Here is a 19,176-nt window from a genome sequence, read left to right as displayed (position 1 = left end):
AGTTATTTTAATATTATTCTATTTTACTTTTTCTTGGTGCAGTATATAGATACAACAAACACTTGTAATGAATTTAAATTTTTATTTGCATGATATTCTTTTTCTCGTTTTTTAAAGAATATATGTTGTATTCTGAACAGGGGTACGGGCTCAGCTGTTCTGAATAGTGATTGAGAAAAGGCTCAGTTGTTCTGAATAGAGATTGGGGTTCTGGATCAGTTGTTCTTAACCTTAATATTTGTAAATTTGTTAGAAATATAAAAGAAAATCCAGTAAATGGAAGAATGCTTGTAATTCTTAGACTCCAGTATCCCCTTCAGTTTTGATTTAGCATGTGAGAATTGAATTTTTGATATTAAGTTTTATTTTACGGTACGATTTTGTTTTTGCGGAACCCTGGGGTACTGGGTAGCATAATTTTGGAACCACAGCCCCAAACTTTTTGTTACAGCGGAACGCTTTGCTATTATAAAAAAACTTGGCAGCTGGATCATCCAGAACCTCAATTTATGGGATAAACAAAGACACTATCACTCTCACGATTTATTATATAATTAGAATAAAATTTACATAAATTTGCATCGATTAACCGGAGAATTTATGTAATAGAACAAATATTTGCACAAATTTGCATAACCAATGAGCTAATGAATTACTGTAATAGAAAAAAATAGGTTACTACATTACTCAGAGACTAATTGTGTAATTGTTTGTTTTGTTTATTTTGTACAAAGGTGAGTCATTTTGCTTTAAAAGTATGTAGTTGATTTTCGTTTAGTTTTTGGCACATTTTCTTCAATGTGAGAACTATTTGGTTAATAGAAATAGAATATATGTATTAAGAATCAAAATGTTTTGTGGTTGTCTTTACGAGTTTTGTAAAACTCTTAAAAGCTATAAGTTTCTGTATTAATCAGAGAGGCAATCCCAATGATTTAGATTGATCTTCCTATGAATATGTTTATGTGTATATTTTCCCAAAATGGAATGAGATGTACTTTATTTTCAATTCCTAAAGGTTGGAACGTGTATTTACGCCTTCAAAGAACTGAGCTTTGTGGTTGATTTAACTTTGTTGTTAAGAGCCATTCCACGAGAAAACCATGCAATATCATGCAGATGTTCGAAGGTGGGGGTCGGCCATTTTAGCTCATATTCATAGGGTTTGGTAGACCCATCGAGCCTACTCCCTAGCCAAAATCGCCGATTTCAGAAATCAACCGTTTCCGAAATACTGGCCGATTACTTTTTTCGGCTGATTTTTGCCATTTTTAGGCGAAATTTTAGCTATTTTTGTCGCACTACTACCACTGTTACATGACCATGGAGAACTAGGTTTTGGTTTTTCGTGATAGTCGGTGTCTTACCCGATCACATTATCATGGTAACCCGGTTCAAATTCATTTTCCATAGGTGTCAGGAGACTACACAAGATACGTGTCTGGAGATACCTGAAATGTACCCTATCTTCAGATCGCGATAACTCCACTGGAGCAGGGTTTGCGATAAAAATTAAAATCAATTTATTTGCAGCTTGACCAATTCTAACAACATAAGAAATAAAATCTTTGTCAGCTAACTTGCAACAGTATGAAAATTCGTGTCGAAAGTTACCAAGTTACAGTTTTTATTGGGATACATCGGCGGATTATTCAGGTACCCAATCACCTATATTGTTATTCCTGTTACTCAATTGGTCAATATATCAACTCCAGCTCCCCTTCAACCCGCTTTGCCAAAATATTCAGTCTCGGTGTGGTTTGGTATCCAGTCTACAAATCCAAGATGGCGTCTCCCAGTGAATTTGGACTTTCGCAAATTCTCGATCTAAAATGTCGATCGTGATTATTTAAACATTTTTTTTTTCTATGAAAAAATGAGAAATTTCAATTCAAATGATGAAAGTCGACAATTATGCAAAACAGACCCAATTTCCATGAACATCGCCTATTTGACCATGACCGTGACCTTCAATCGCGAGGTCATCAGGGATACATGCAATTGGAAGTTCACACGTTGCTCTATCAACAAACCATATCTCATTCGAAAATATCGAAAAACAAATGAGTTAGAGTTGGGATTTCAAAAAATTTCTTGTCGGACATTTTACCGAAAGTAAAGGAGCATAACTCTGATCGTAATTTAAGCAGACGGATGCATACCACAATTAAAAATCACGTGTCAACAAAATATTCAAATCCCGTATACGTAATAACAATATGTGCACCTCGATATTTTTGATATTTAATTCTCCCGTCTTCATTAGCCCAGTTGAAGCAGAATAGTAGGACGTTAAACCCCATTTCATTCCATTCATTCTATCTAATTCCCGTATGGTATTCAAATTTATTAATTGACACGTATACTATTACTGTCTCCCTGATAATGTCTACTACATCGTTAACACAGTTCATCGCGTGCATTTTGCATACCGATAGTTCATTGGCCAATCACGCTATTTTACCGACATTTCGCCTAATAGTTTGGATGCAGCTATGGCGGGTGTGGCGCCAGGCAGGGTAAGCTTACTCTTCCGGATACCTGTTACCACTGTTTGTCGTGTATTTTGTACACGAGGAGCAGTCCATTTGCTGATTACACTATTTTGCTTGAATACACTATTTTGCCTATAACGTTTTTTAGGACTTCGAATTCTGTCTTATGGTTTGGATTGTTCGTACTTGGTTTTATTTTATTTATATTCGTACAAAATTACGTGTTTTCGTACTACATTGATTGAATGAAAGCTTGCCGATCCTGCTTCGGCTTCAAGTTCATCTCTGTCCATCTCTTGAAAACTGTGGGCGTATCTTGCATGGCAATCGCTTATTCATTATTTAATTCCCATATGGTATTCACATTTATGTCAGTAATATTCCTACAAAATTACGTGCTTTCGTAATACGATAGGATGAAATTTGCCGATCCGTGCCTGCTTCAATCAAATTCACGGCAGTAATATTCCTCCAAAATTACGAGTCTGTGTTTATACGGCAGCAAATGAAAGAAAGACGTCCGAAATGAGAATTACTTGTGGTGATGTCAAATCATTTTCGTAAAATGGTATTTTAAAATTACATTGATAGTTAAATCGCTTCTAAAAGACATACAGAACTTTAGCATATGGTGAACGACACCGTTAACATATAACACATACAGTAGTTTCGTTGTTGTTGTTAGTTAGTTGTATTTTACGTCCGCTTCCACCGAGGTGATATCGCAGAGAAGTAGTTTCGTAGTAAGCACTGCCTTATAGGGTAAGCGATTTTCGTGCGATAATCGAGATCGAGGGAAAGTGCCACTGTAGATGGTAATTTATATATGGTGTCTTAAAAGAAGTAGTTTCATTACGGAAAATAAGTTAAAGGTTTAATAGGATGTTATATACTATTAGGATAATATGTGACATCAAGGATTAGTTTCTACGTGCTGTCGGTTGATATTAATGAGATTAAATTGTCCGGCAATGGGGAAACAAGAGGTAATCACGTAGATAAGGTTGATACTCACTCTTATTGGATTGATAAATAGTCCTACAAAAGAGAAGCAATGACCTCTGTTCAAGACTAGATTGATGAAATAGTGTAGGACATGTCCGGAATGTACGGACGAAATCCCAACACTTAAAAAGCGGAAATTCGACGCGAAAAGTGACGAATTTCGCAACTTTCGACACAAATTTTCATACTGTTGAAGGTTAGTTGACAACGATTTTATTTTTTATGTTGTTAGAACAGGTCAAACTGCAAATAAAACGATTTCCACTTTTATCGTAAACCCTGCTCCGGTGGAGTTATCGCAATTTGAAGAAAGGGTATAATTCAGGTGTCTGCAGACACGTATTTTGTGTAGTGTCTTGACACCTACGGAAAGAGAGGTTGCACTGGGTGACCATTATAATATGGTAGGGTGAGACCCGGACTATAATCACCCACCAAAACTTAGTTCGCCATTGGTCGATTAACGGCTATAGCAATGCTACAAAAATGGTCGAAATTTGACGGGAAAATGGCGAAAATTAGCCGAAAAACGTAATCGGGATGTATCTCAGAAACGGTTGATTTTTAAAATCGGCGATTTTGGTTGTGGAGTACGCTCGATGGGTCGACCAAACCCTGTAAATATGAACTCAATCGGCCGACCCCCACCTTCGAACCTTCTGCATGGTTTTCTCGTGGAATGGTCCTTAATATGTTATGCGTTACAAAAAACAAAAATTATTGGAGATAATTATATATGTTTTGTATTGTTGGAATGTATTATATATTCTTTATGTATTTATAAATATTTAATCTTGTCAGCCTAAACAAAGAAGAAATGTATATAAATATTTTGTCTGTTTCACAGACCTAGGAGGGAAGGAATGTAAAACAATGATATGGATAGATGTAACTGACAGTCTTAGAATTATTTATATTATGTTGCACATGGATTAATTAAATTAGTTAATGAGTCACTATCGCCTCATATTATTAGTAATAGTACACAATTTCCTGTCAAATGTAGGCTACTTTTATACCTGTATTATAACTTGTGAATGGTTATTAATATTAATAAGGTTGTTGATAACATCTTGACCGTTATAAATGGTCTACATTAGAGATGTTTTCAAATAGAAACATAACGCCGACAAGGCAGAACGGGGGCATGTGACAATTGAAGGGGGCGTGACTTACCACGCTTGTCATTTGACTACAAACTTATATGTAGAATACATGTAGATAGATAATATGTTGTTCATGTATGTTGTAGCCTGATAACTTTTATAGAATTATATAAATATGTTCCTGCACTGTTATAATAAACGAGATGTAACCACAACTAGCTTTACTATTACATATCGGTACTATATCACAGTAAGCAATGGGTCGTTACACAGAGGAGATGAATGGGAGCGGCGGAGAGTTCTGCCCTTCTGAAGTCCACTCATTACAGCCTCAGTAGGCCGCTGAACCAAGAACAACACCCCGATTCTGACAAACTCATGTCGATCGCAGGCAGATTTACCTGAATTCGAAAAACACCGGCCGAACAACATAGGTCGGACACGCCATGCCACGAATACGGCTGGTCTCATGGTCCTCGTTTCATCGAACTGTTCCTCTCGCCCGTCTGAAATCAATGTGGTTCGTCCCTACCCCGCTCCGCCAGTCTGCCTTTTAAAGTCAAAATTAATACAATTACTTTTTCCGAAACTTATGGGATTGGATGACCGAATGGTTGTACCATAAGGTCTGTCCTTGAGTCAACTGGCGTGGTTTAATTCGATTCCCCGGATGTACGTGACAGTGAGTAAGGTCGCCTAACGAACCTCGTGGGTTTTCTCTGGGTCCTCCGGTTTCCTCCCACTGCTAAAGACCCATACGCGCAAGCGAATTATTGAAATCAAATTAAAACCATGTTAGTGCCGACATGACCTAGTTTATGTCGAGTGAACGTTAAAGTTACAATTTCATATTTTCTAAGTAAGTCAAACAATAATTATTTCTATGTCTTTTGCTCAATAGGTTGTCAAATCCCTATTATATGATCATAGGTGTCATTCTCACACTTAAAACTCATTTACACCTGAAATAATAACACAATTACCTCCCTTGTTTTCTATTCTCCACCATGGAGTAGTTATCTTCAAACGTTTGACTTTGAGGATGCAAATGATTTTTTTGCCAATTTCTCAACTGGCAATTGTGAATTATAGGATTAATATGATTATTCTTTAACCAGGCAGGACTGTTTATAGATACCATCTATTTTAAGGCTTTATTTTAATAAATTTTAAAAATATAACTTAAAAATATGAAATTGCAACTTTAAACCCTATTTCTCTCTTTTCCGAAGCTAGAGGCGGTACAGCTCGATACCTACACTGTTCTGTCGCCCAAGGGTTGCCAACTTTCGAAACACGCAGTGGACTGGAATATGTAGCCGTTTCAGTTTCATGGGGCTGTCGAATCATATCCGAGCAGGCTTTACGGATAAAGTTGACTGGTATAGCACCATGTTTCCGTCAGTTTCGGACTCTCCTCCGACACCATTACTCGACCTTATAGCGTCAACGACTGTGATTATATCATCGGGTACGAGAAATCCAGCCCTTTGGACCCGTAAATTGGGCGAGACTTTATTCTAAGAAAAAAAATGTCCCACTTCTCTTATTATTTCCCCCTAGCTTTTGGACCCACTAACCTGTGGCGGATCGAATGAGATGTATTAGAGATACAAAGAAAACACTGATACACGGTGAGATATAAGTTTTGGCATAATTCTTGACTTTTACCGGCAGATGAACATCAACTCACGGAAGCCATAGGAATTTTATAGCGTTGCCCTTCATGCGTCGGTCAATCTCTTGTGAACCGTGTTTGCTAGAAACGGTGTGGTGGCATCCCAGTAGGGTCCGAATTTGGCCCTGGTGATGTCCGATAAGGTTTCTGGTTTCACTTTGTCCAGCACTAGTAGTGCAGGACATAATAGGACCTGGCACCTCCGAGTCCCTATATGTATATCACTGGGGGAACGTTACAGATATCCTAGCAATTGAAACAATTTATGTTGAATGGATGCAAGATCTTTTTTATCTACCGCATCGTTTTTTTTTAAGTTATTTAGATCAACAAGGCAGTTTCAATTAAACTGGGTGCAATCTACAGACTCAATCACGTGCGAATGTGGACCCACTTAAGGCAGCATCTATACAAATCGGACGAGGAATGACGACTCGGTTAAGTTCAAGGGATATTTCTGACGTATTTTGGCAACAACTCCACAATACTTGCCCAGCATCAATGGATATAAAGTTACATACCAAGAATTATGGTGAGTCGGACAAGGGTGACAATTTACGTCCACATTAAATATTCAATGTGGTCACTAAATAAAATAAAAAACAATAAAACATGGCTACCACAAATTATTATTTATACAGGTTGAATATAATTTTAAACTAACATATAGCAATACATCCAAATAAAAATAACAACAAACATTATCATGTATTTCAGCAGGCGTGGCAGGTGGGTGTGGGTGACTTGGGTTCTGTGACTATGGTTTCCATCTTAATCTCATCAATTGGTGGTTTTTTTATATATATATATCATGTGAAACTAGAAGTTGGAATTAAATATATATTACCACCCCCTTTTAATATACGACCATCAAACATTTTTATTCTTTAAGCTGTAATAAACACCTATACTCTCATGATAAACACATGTACTTTACCAAATTTACATATAAGATAAACTCGCAAGAAAAGTAAACCTGTAAGGTATTTCTTCGTCTTGTTTTTAAATACTTAAACATACGTTACGCAACGGCTAAATCTGTCTATTGCAGGTCTTTGGTTAGGCCTGAAATGTTATATAAACTATTAAATAGACATTTATTAACATGAAAAAACCTTCATCAACTCTCGATGCTATCTATGTGTCGGATTTTCACTGGATTTTAATGCGATCGGCTGCAAAACGCTCATTAATGATTAAATCCAAAAATGGATAATCGAGACTATGTTTATCGACTTAAGTAATGATGATCGAGGCTAGGCCTAATATCTTTGTTCAGAGTGGAGCAATTTGACTGAAATTTTCAGCATATTCCCTTTACATTATCTAGTTTTTAATTATTAAAGTGAGAACTGCTAGCTCTTTATCTAATCTTCCATAATGTATCTTTAATTAATTTTATCCCAATAGCCTATTTAGATACAATAAGTCAAATTTCTCTGTACAGTTCACAACCTACATTATAAATACTTTATTCCAATAGCCTATACTTAAACTCTAAAAATACACCAGCTCCAATTTCTTACATGGTTCACAATTTGACTCTGTACATTATCACAACCCATATACATTATATATAAACAAATAAAATAAATTAACAATATGATATTATTATAGAATTATATATTACATTTAAACATGCATTATGCAAGAGCAAAATCTGCTTATTACAAGTCTTTTTTTAGGCCTGAAATGTTATCTAAATTATCAATTAGACATTAATTAACTTATCCAGACCATAATAAACTCTCGATGTCAAGGCTAGCCTTCGATGTAGGCTGGAATAGATTCATATATGCCGCTAACGGCCAAAGATAATTAAATCAGAAAAAGTGGATAATCGAGACTATGCTGTTTATATTAATGATTTTAGTAATGATAACCGAGACTATGCAAAAATTTCACAGGCTTCTTTCTCGGCTCATAGTGGATCAATTTGTCTGAAATTTTCAGCAAATTACCTTTACACTATCTAGTTTTTAACTATTATAGCGAGAACTGCCATCTCTTTATCTTATCTCCCATAATGTATCTTTAATGGTGTTTTTAACATAACAACAGAATATAACAAAATCGGTTGTACAGGTCATGTTTCAGACAGAGCATTGTGCAAGTTTCAGTATTGAGTATTCTGTCATGCTTTGTAATCCGCAATATTTTATCGATCCGTACGATGTCTGAAATGAGAGATCTAACTGTTGATTACATTCAATGGTGTTTTTATCATCTGCACCGGGGCCACGGTGGCGAAGTGAGTAAGATGTTGGTTGAGAATGTTCATCAGGATTTTTTGGTGTGGTCCCAGCCCCCCCCCCCTTGTCGGTGGTGCAGGTTAGAGGGCCTGCCAGTCAGTCAAATTCTAACTCGAATTAGCAAGACATTTTTCCCAAGGATTTAGCCATTTTTAAAATACTTTATAATTATTTTTAAGCATAAAAACTATAAATGGAACTGTATTTATTATGCTTACCGTTAAATAACTTCAAATTCGAATTGACAGGTAAATTTTATCATAATATAACCATTTAATAACAGTGGTTTTTATCATAAAGTAACAATTTAATCATAGTGGTTTTTATCATAATATAACCATTTAATTATACAGTGGTTTTAATCATTATGTAACAATTTAATATTAGGGGTTTTAATCATAATAAATAACCTTTTAATTTGGGAGGTTTTTTATCATAATATGCCTATTTAATAATATGGTGGGTTTTATTTTTATCATAACACAACCAAATATAACAACATAAAATTATATTTACACCATTTAATAAAAACATAACAAGAATCTTAATTACAAGAATAAAAAACATATATGGTTGACCTCTCTAACAAGAACCATTATTACAAGGATAAACACCATATATGGTTGACCTCTGTAACAAGAACCATAATTACTAGCTGGATAAACACCATATAGGGTTGACCTCTCTAACAAGAGCCATTATTACAAGGATAAACACCATATATGGTTGACCTCTGTAACAAGAACCATAATTACTAGCTGGATAAACACCATATTATATGGTTGGATTTTGTAGGAATAATCCTTTTTACAGCAATATATGATTTTGTTGAGATTTTTTAAATTGGAGCTAAGAACCATTTTCTATACAAGTGAAAACACCATATATGGTTGAATGCTATACAATATTGGCATACTGTGATCATGGTCAAAATTATTTCCATCAACCCTGGCACGGAAATATTCTGTTGTTATGAAACTGCTGTTGGGTATGGTTTTGAAAGTCTATAGAAATATTATGAAACTGCTGTTGGGTATGGTTTTGAATGTCTGTAGAAATATTATGAAACTGCTGTTGGGTATGGTTTATAATGTCTATAGACATATTATGAAACTGCTGTTAGGGAATGGTTTATAATGTCTACAGAAATATAATCAAACTGTTGTTGGATATATGGTTTTTGAATGTCTATAGAAATATAATCAAACTGCTGTTGGGCATGGTTTATAATGTCTTTAGAAATATTATGAAACTGCTGTTGGGTATGGTTTATAATGTCTATAGAAATATAGACACAATTAGATAGTTATATCACAGGTACAGATCCATGTTTCTCAAGGGCAGTGGATGCCAGGCAAAGGAATAAATAAATGCAAATAGTATAAATTTGACACAATATTTCCCATGGCAACATTTTAGATATGACAGAAATTTTATAAGAAAAGAAAGTATCTGTATATTTGTAAATTTCTTTTTACAAAGACATAATGTACACATACATATAATACATTTCACAAGAAAAATCTTTTTCTGAGATTTAACATTCAGGGAAAATCCCGGTTTATATAAAAGTAAATTTCCGTCTGATCAGAATCTCTAGTGTTCCGAAGTTCGTACGACTAAAACAAAGTACACCAAATCTTCAAAATCGAAAACATTTCGACAGCAGTCAATTTGTTAACTGGAAAGGAGAATATGTTGAAGTTAATAATATTATTACAATTTGATCACTAGCTTTGTGTCACCTTCTTGTATGTCTTATTTTTTTTGTAAGTTGCTAGTAGTCTGGGTTCCCGTTATTTACTTCAGAATTAAATGTTTGAAGTTTAAGTTAAGCACTGGTTGAAAATTGCACTATATTGTTTTTTTCATGCCAATATAATATAGGCCTATTTACACAGTTCTCCGTCTTGACATATTTCCACAAATGGTCAAGGAAATGCGTAGGAATTCCTCTAGGATTCGAGTAAGACGTGCCAACGACAGACTTGATCACCCCCTTTACTCTCTCTCATATCACTCCAATGACCCTGTTCTTCTTCTCCGCTACTATTCATGCCTGTAAATATATACATACATGCTTGATAAAGAAGTGAAATAAAATGGAGTTTAACGTCCTACTGCTCTGCTCCGAACTGGGCTAATGAGGACAAGCATACACCATACAGTGTGCTAAGAGGGAAACTTTGCCCGGACATCAGCACTACGACCTACTGTTATATCAAATTCCAACTGTCAAGAGGTCTTTTATGCACACGCCAATGTGTACACGGGACCTCAGTTTTTGTCCCATCTGAATGACTAGACAGCTGTCCTTGCCAGGCCCTCCGTCCTGTATCAATGACAAGGGGGACACACCGGAAAATCTTGATTAACTTTCTTGGCCAATGCAGGGGTCGAACACCCGACCTCCAGGCTAGTGAGCCAGCGTCTTACCCAATTAGCCACCGTGATCCCCCGCTTGATAAAGAGCAGACATCTAGCTTATTATTTGATTTTTCTCAGAATAGTAAAAGTATTTGATTTTTTTAACTGGACATATTTTTTATTCATTTATGTATTCATCTACCGTAAACAAACATAGAAATGAAATGAAATAGGGTTTAATGTCCTACTGTTCTGATTCGAATGGGCTAATGCACATCGGCATATGTCACAATCGTTGCATCATAAGGTCTGTCATTGAGTCAAGTGGCGTGGTTTCGATTTCCCACTTGTATTGACAAAAAGTAGGGTCAGGTGTCTAACCTTCTGGGTTTTCTCCAGGTTCTCCCACTGGCGACGCCCTCCTGTAGTATAAATTTATTCCTTTTTCAACCATTAAACCACACTTACCTAATGAGAACCATCCTATCATCTCCTTTTTCTTCATATTTTTCTTGTTATAAACAGACACCATGAGTGTGACTTCTGGTAGTTGAAATAAAGCAACTTGAAACATGAATGTCTCTTTAAATAAAGGATTAGGTTGACCACGTCGTACTGAGGTTTTACATCTCTGTAATTCCTGGCCTGTTGGTGACATTAACGTCAGTTTTACATACGTATCTGTAAATAAAATAAACAACATTTTAGAACCTTTGATGATTAATATCAATAAACTTTTGCCTCTTATAGTTTTCATTGGTTGATTAAGTACCGTGCTGGACCAACACATTAGATTAGCTTTCAAGTCTGGACCCAAACATCCGATTATCTGTCAAGGCTAGAGAGAGAGAGAGAGAGAGAGAGAGCTGGAGAGAGAGAGAGAGAGAGATGGGGTTTAACGTCCAATTGACACAAACTAGGTCATTTCGGGACTATCAAATGGTTCATTTTTATTTTAATAATTCACTTGCGTCTAACGGTCTTTAGCAGTATGATGAAACCAGACAAAATCCACGAGGCTGGACAGGAGACCCCACTCCATGTCATGTACAAGCGGCGAAAAGAAACCATGTCACTTGACTTAATGACAAGACCTTATGATACAGCGCTCATGTGCTAACCCAGTGGTTCTCAACCTTTTTTTGTCAACGGCACACCTTGGAACAAACGAAAAAAGAGAGGCACACCCGGCTAAATATATGAAAAATATTTGAATTTTGCAAAAGAAAAACATGGCTAGTCATAAACGGCATACAACTGTAGACACAGACTAGTCAGACAAATAGAATGACTCAAACTAAATAAAGAAAAAAAACAACAGCTATGAGCTTACCAGTAGAAACCAGTAGAAACCAGTAAATGCTCAATTAGGATCATGTGGTTTTTCGCATTTTCAAATTTCGCGGCACACTTACGAAGATCTTGCGGCACACCTGTGTGCTGTAGCACACTGGTTAAGAATCACTGTGCTAACATGGAAGTCTTTTAATATATTGGTAATACGTTACCTGGTGCTCTGTTCATTGCCATATTTCTGAAGTTACTTCCCTTGATCACCTCCACAGCCAATCTTCCTGTTGTACCATTATAACTGAGACCAACCAATAATTCTGGCATACCACCATGTTGAAGGGACTGCGTAGATGAGGCACTATCACTCCGAGATAAACTCGCTACGTCAAAACCTGAATCTCCCTAATAACAGACAAATAAATTATTTGTGTGTTAGGCTATTATCATACATGATTGATCAAGCATGTTGTGCTATAAATCCAAATGCGTTTTAACATTCACTCTACACAAACTAGGTCATTTTGAGACTAACATGGTTCAAATTTATTTCAATAATCCACTTGTGCAGTATGAGGAAACTGGAGAAAACCCACAAGGTTGGACAGGAGACCCAACTCCTTGTCACATACAGGCGGGAAATCAAAACCCTACCACTTGACTTAATGACAGACCTTGTGATCTAAAGAGCATGTGCTAATCCATTTGGCCACCCTACTCCTCAATCATAGTACTAGTGAAACGTAAAAGTGATTTTGTTTTTCAGTTTCACACAAATTTCTTTAAACTTTACAATATTATGATTTAAAACCCATTAATATTTCAATTGTTTTGAAATAATTGAGTAAGTAAGGATCTACAAGTATACCCATAGTCTTATCCCATTTAATCAAAATATGTATCCTGTAGTCGTTGATTGTTCCAAAATATGTTGTCTTCACTTCAACCACAATCGAAATGCGGACAGAAAAAAAAAACAGGGTCAAAGGTCTTACAGAGATTCTTGTATGTCTTGCATTGTAAATATGTTGGAAAGGGACAACATTTCCGGTAAGTCATTGCATGAATGTATATGACTCCGACAGCCAGTTACTGTATACACAATGGATGCTACACGCTCGTTGCAACGGATTCATTTTGGGGGGCTCTTGGTAAAGCAAGACAAAATGAGGTTCCGGGGGCTTGCTTCCGCTATCTGGACAATTCTTTAGGCCTCTGTGCTATCTACTCCGACGAGACTAATATTTGTTTAGTCCATGCTGTTAGAATATAGGCTGTAATGATCTGCACTATGTATATCCTGCTTGCGAACTGGGTTCCTTCATAAAAATTCTTCTGATACATTTCAGATTCAAAGTAACGAAAACATGTCTTTCTATTGTTTTGCACTTGTGACTGAGTAAGAAACTATAGTGTTCCCATAGCAAACACATTTAACATTAAAACTTTAAGTGCTGTTTTCTAAAATAGAGGGAGACAACTCTGCTATTATTACAATGTCGAAGTGTGGCTTAATGGTTGAGGGCGTTAAATAATGTACGCTTGCATAGGCGTACGGGGAAATTTTTGACTGGGGGGGCGGTGGTGGTTGGTGCCCAAAAAATGTAGTTAGGTTCTTAGTATGTTACATAATAATAATAAATTTGCTGTTAAATTGGACACATTCAAGAACACAATATCTTTTTTTATACAACTTTTACAAAATACAATTGTGTGCCCAAATTTTCCCAGCATTTGGTGCCCAAAATGGGGGGGCGGCTGCCCCCCCAGCTCGTACGCCTATGTACGCTTGGCACATTGGGCGTACCATTATTTGAAATAATGGTACAGCAACATCAAAGGATGGCATCAGATCTGTATTTTAAATCTACTTACACTCAAATTACTCCGCGGTTCCAGCACAACCCAATGTGTCTGCTCCTCATCTAAATTTAACGATGCAAAACCCACAATGCTCTCTCCTATCATTCGCTCTCTCCTCATCCTCTCGACACCGTACAATCTGAATCGTACACCCATGCTCTGTACATCATCTATATAATTATAAATATAGATATATGTATAACAACTGAATATAAGGGGGCTACTCTGTGATTCTCTAAATGACAAAAACTATATTTCCAAATAGCAATTTCTCTCCATAGAACACATTGAAAATATACTACAATCGCACACAAAAAGTATTAAATACACACATTTGTATGTCACTGGTTTGTCCGTTCTCCAGAAGATTGATGGTCCTGGATTACAGATAATATTTTATACAAAACATTAAAATAAGGATAAACCTTTGTTTATGCTTTGTAAAAGCAAAAGAAGACTGCTCCTTGCAGATGAAATGTGACAGCATTTGCCATTGGGTAGTCCACAGGCCATGTATTTCTAGACCTGACAATCACAAACTGTATAATTCTAGGCCTGAAAATAACAGGACATATTTCTAGACTTAACAATCACAAGTCTTATGTAGGCCTTATGTATAATCATTTCTCCATTTTATTTCATAATTGAATTCAGTAATAAAATTACTCACCTGGGAAAATTTTATTAAAAACAATATCTTCATTAAAGACAGGATTTTCTCCCGACTTTACCTTTGTCTTGTGTTTCTGCCGTTTGGTTGGTAGTAACATCGCCCGTACTTGTACATTATTGGCCCCACCCCGATCCTTAGCAGGGATTTCCTGAGCTTGGTGTATCATCATGTGTATCTTGCCACGCTTTGCTTCATAACGGAACGTAACTTCCAGACTACCACACTTCGAGATTAATGGAGGTTCGTTCTGTAAGTCACTGACATCAAATAAATGCTCCTGAAAAATAGGACAATAATAAATCTTCAATATGTCTTATTTGGATATGAAATTGATGAGGTTTAAAGAAGACGTATGAATCACACGCCACACAGTGGAACAGGAGTGAAATTTGGCCCTTAAAGGGTGAGAGAGAGAAATGGGATTTAATGTCTACTCGACACAAAATATGCCATTTCTGGACTAACATATGGTTCAATTTTATTTCAATAATTTGCTCGCTTGTAGGGGTCTATCGCAGTGGGAGGAAACCCGAGGACTCTGAGAAAACTTACAAGGTTTGACAGATGACCATACTCCTTGTCAGGTACAAGCGAGAATCAAACAAATGAGGGCCATCCAACTACTTCGGTCCTTAAAGGGACACTACAAACTATTGTTATATCTATTACAATCAGTCAGTGGATTATTTTGTACCATCAAAATGACTAGATGCTTAAACCACTGACAATGTTAATAGGCTATGATAATAATAATAATAAATTATGAATTTGTAGAACGCAATTCTTTCCGGTAAACTGCTCAAGAGAACTAGTCATATATTTGCTTGAAGATTAATGTCTTTAGCTGTGACTTTAAAAAGTGTTTAATGTTTCGGATCTTTTGATGTCTATGGGAAGTCTGTTCCATAAAACTACACCACATCGCAGAAAAGCATGATCTCCATACTTTGTTCTTGATTTTGTTGGCACTGCCAACTATAGTTGATCAGCTGATCTTAAAGCACGCGATGGTTCAGGTTTTATTTCACTCTAAAAAATTTTACATTACAATGACAATATCAAGTGACATATTACTATCATGAATTTCTGATACTTTACGATAATTAAAAAAAAAACGTGACATATGAATCTAATTTGCAAAGTATCTGTGCATTATCAAAATTGTTTTTTTCAATCAGTTTCTAATTTGCGCATAATCCGTGTGATAAACATGAGAGTTTACCTACATAATCCGTTTTCTGTTTAGTATGCAGTATATTTAAAACAAGTCAAAACAAAAGGTGACCTCAGGCCATGTAGGTAAGTATCAATAAATCTGGTAGCTCCACTAACGGTCTCCAAAATAAATGACAAACAAAACATATACCCACTTGTTTAAATTATAGTTTCATTCCATTTCAAATGACAAAAATTTCATTTTCAGGGCTTAGGCTGCCAATGATGTGAAATGATCTTATGTTTTCTGAAATTTTATTGCTATTGATTTTACGCTGCCATGTTTATGTGTCTTACTTATATAGACGGAGAGATATAATTTCTGTTTGTCAAGTACCGAGAACAAATTGCAAAAGAATTTCTTTCACTGGAATCTAGTAAAGGGATGTCTTAAGGACTCCCAACTCAAAATTGTCCGCTGAAACCCTGTAGCGTTTTTCATAATTAGCATAAATCCAAGATGGCCGCCAATTGGACTTTCTGGCTTCCATATCTTGGAAACGACTCGTTTTAGAGCAATAAATGTATTATCATTAGATACAAAAGTGATATCAACGAATCGGAAAAAAGGGTTATCATGACGCCAGCAGGTCATAGTGTGACGTCATGACAGCATTTTGACGCAATGACGTCACACTGACGTTTTTTTGACGTCAAAACACTTAGTCCGACAGAACTATGGCTGAACCTGGAAGTTGTACAAACTGATTTTTTTTATGATTGATTTTAGTAGCCTATGGTGTCCTCTTTAAGAATCTGCCGATTGGACCTGGGTCACCCTTGAGCGTTTTGAAAAATTCAAGATGGCGTCCAAGATGGCCTACATTTCAACTAATCACCTATAACCCCCATATTATTTTGTCTAGGATGATAATTTTGGTGTCTAACCGTATGTTTTGGGGGCCAAGGATTATATCGAAAGAAATCATCCATGGGGTGGGGTGATTAGATGATAGTAAAATGCAAAATGCCAGATAGAGGCGGTTTGGACAATAATTATTTCACCGAACCAAACTATATATTTATGGACATAAAAGCATATGATTGATGCGATACCACTACATGCCTAACAGGGGGCCCAGGGTCACATGGGACGACCCTGAAAAGGAGGGCACAATCTGTGTTTTGATCATTTAAAAAAGCAAATTCAACCCGCAAAATACGAAAATACCCCCACAAAACGAGGTAATATTCAGTTTAATCTTTTAGTCATGTGTCTTGTTGCAACCTGCGACTTCACAGGTGCAAAGTACTATACATTCTAAGCCACCCCTAGTGCAGCTACAAGCAAGCGTACTATTTGGGGCGTCACTCGTGCATCCACATTTGATGAGCCACAGGAGCAATTGACCTATTGTAATATTCTCAATTTAGTCTTCTTAACCCAGCAATACATTTCTGGGTCAAGTTCCGGTGGATTGCGATCTTCCAGTGAACGCCACACAATAGCATGGTGGTGACATCGTTTTACTTTCCATACGAATGCATCATTCGTTGGAGCAAGACTACATGGTTTAAATGTGGACGATGACGATATATTTCCAGTTTCGGATGCCGATACCCTCCATCGTGTTTCAGGCGTCGATTTGCAAGAGCTCTGTCCATAACAAGCTGACAAGAATCACGTCACAATGGAATCACCAATCAAAGAAGAAACAACCGTTGACATGTCAATTATCATTGGAATCTTGTCAGCCCATACTCTTACTCGATATGACACGGTTGCATGCTAATACAGCTTTGGAAGTGGTGAGAGCTTGATTGTATTCTCTCTCTCACTCGTCGGAGTAGTAGAATCGGTGCTTACACAGGCCACTGCACATGTATTTATGTCAGCTTGTTATGGACAGAGTTCTAGCAAATCGATGCCTGAAACACACTGGTGGGTATGGACATCTAAAAGTCATCATCCCCACTCAAACATGGCAGTCTTGCTCAATGAATGATGCATTACAGAGAATGTAAAAAGAGCTCGTCAACAAGCCATTGCTGGGTGAAGAATACTAAATTGATAACACTACAACCGGCCAACTTGCTCCGGGGTCTGTCATGTATCTTATCAGATGCGGATACAAGAATGACACCTCATGCAGTACGCTTGCTTGTAAATGCACTACGGATGGCTTAGAATGTACAGTATTTTGTGTTTGTACTGTCTTTAATGCAAATTAAAACATGGCAAGTCACAGACTGCATACAACCGTAGACACAGACAAGTCATGGGCAAATAGAATGACTCAAATTAAATAAAACGAGCCAACAGTGAGGCTGATGTCCCCCGCCGAAATTGCAAAGTAAATAGATGACACATATTAATTAATCGCACATTTATTTTTTTCACTAAGTTTCATCACTCTCTATCAGATAGAATCAAGATTATCTTGTCCCAAACCATCGACAAATGAAATCGATTAGCTCTGCTTAGCTTCAGCTCGAAATGTTAATTATTGAACTCAGTCAAGACATTCACCTAATGAACATCTACATATACATCAAGTTTAAACATTCACCTAATAGACACCTATGCCAAGTTTGAACATTCTACCTCAATTAGAAGGAGAGTTATTGTGTTCCAAAGTTTCTACCAATCAAATTGCTTATCACTCTGCTTACCCTCAGCAAAAAATGTTCATTATCGAACTTAGTTAAGGTATTCATATAATAAATCTATACACCAAGTTTCATCAATCTCACTTAATTAGAACTAAAGTTATCGTGTCCCAAAGCATCAACCAATCAAATTGCTTATCTCTGCTTACCCTAAGCGGAAAATGCTCATCTTCGAACTCCATCAAGGCATTGACCTAATCAACACATACACCAAGTTTGAACATTCTAGCTCAATTAGGAACAGAGTTATCGTGCCCTAAAGTATCAACCAATCAAATTGCTTATCTCTGCTTACCCTAAGCGGAAAATGCTCATCTTCGAACTCCATCAAGGCATTGACCTAATAAACACATACACCAAGTTTGAACATTCTAGCTCAATTAGGAAGAGAGTTATCGTGCCCTAAAGTATCAACCAATCAAATTGCTTATCTCTGCTTACCCTAAGCGGAAAATGCTCATCTTCGAACTCCATCAAGGCATTGACCTAATAAACACATACACCAAGTTTGAACATTCTAGCTCAATTAAAAGTTATCGTGTCCCAAAGCATCAACCAATCAAATTGCTTATCTCTGCTTACCCTAAGCGGAAAATGCTCATCTTCGAACTCCATCAAGGCA

At 36.6% G+C, this 19,176-nt stretch overlaps 1 protein-coding gene across 8 annotated transcripts in view; it reads right to left on the bottom strand.

Annotated features, from left to right (window-relative positions):
* Window positions 1–6,896: 6,896 nt before the first annotated feature.
* LOC126820425 (synaptotagmin-16) overlaps window positions 6,897–19,176 on the bottom strand; it is a 112,680-nt gene continuing 100,400 nt past the window's right edge. For all 8 annotated transcript variants that reach the window (XM_050548386.2, XM_050548383.2, XM_050548385.2 and 5 more), the window contains 5 exons: window positions 14,727–15,006; window positions 14,069–14,226; window positions 12,412–12,598; window positions 11,372–11,584; window positions 6,897–10,595 (listed from right to left, as the gene is read on the bottom strand). In XM_050548386.2, the coding sequence (XP_050404343.1) occupies window positions 10,492–10,595; window positions 11,372–11,584; window positions 12,412–12,598; window positions 14,069–14,226; window positions 14,727–15,006 (942 nt within the window). In that variant the 3' untranslated portion in view covers window positions 6,897–10,491. The remainder of the gene's footprint in view (window positions 10,596–11,371; window positions 11,585–12,411; window positions 12,599–14,068; window positions 14,227–14,726; window positions 15,007–19,176) is intronic.

Source organism: Patella vulgata, chromosome 5 (assembly GCF_932274485.2).
Source record: "Patella vulgata chromosome 5, xgPatVulg1.2, whole genome shotgun sequence".
NCBI lineage: Eukaryota > Metazoa > Mollusca > Gastropoda > Patellidae > Patella > Patella vulgata.
The sequence above is the reverse complement of the archived record's forward strand: the minus strand, read 5'-3'. Positions and strand labels throughout refer to the sequence as shown.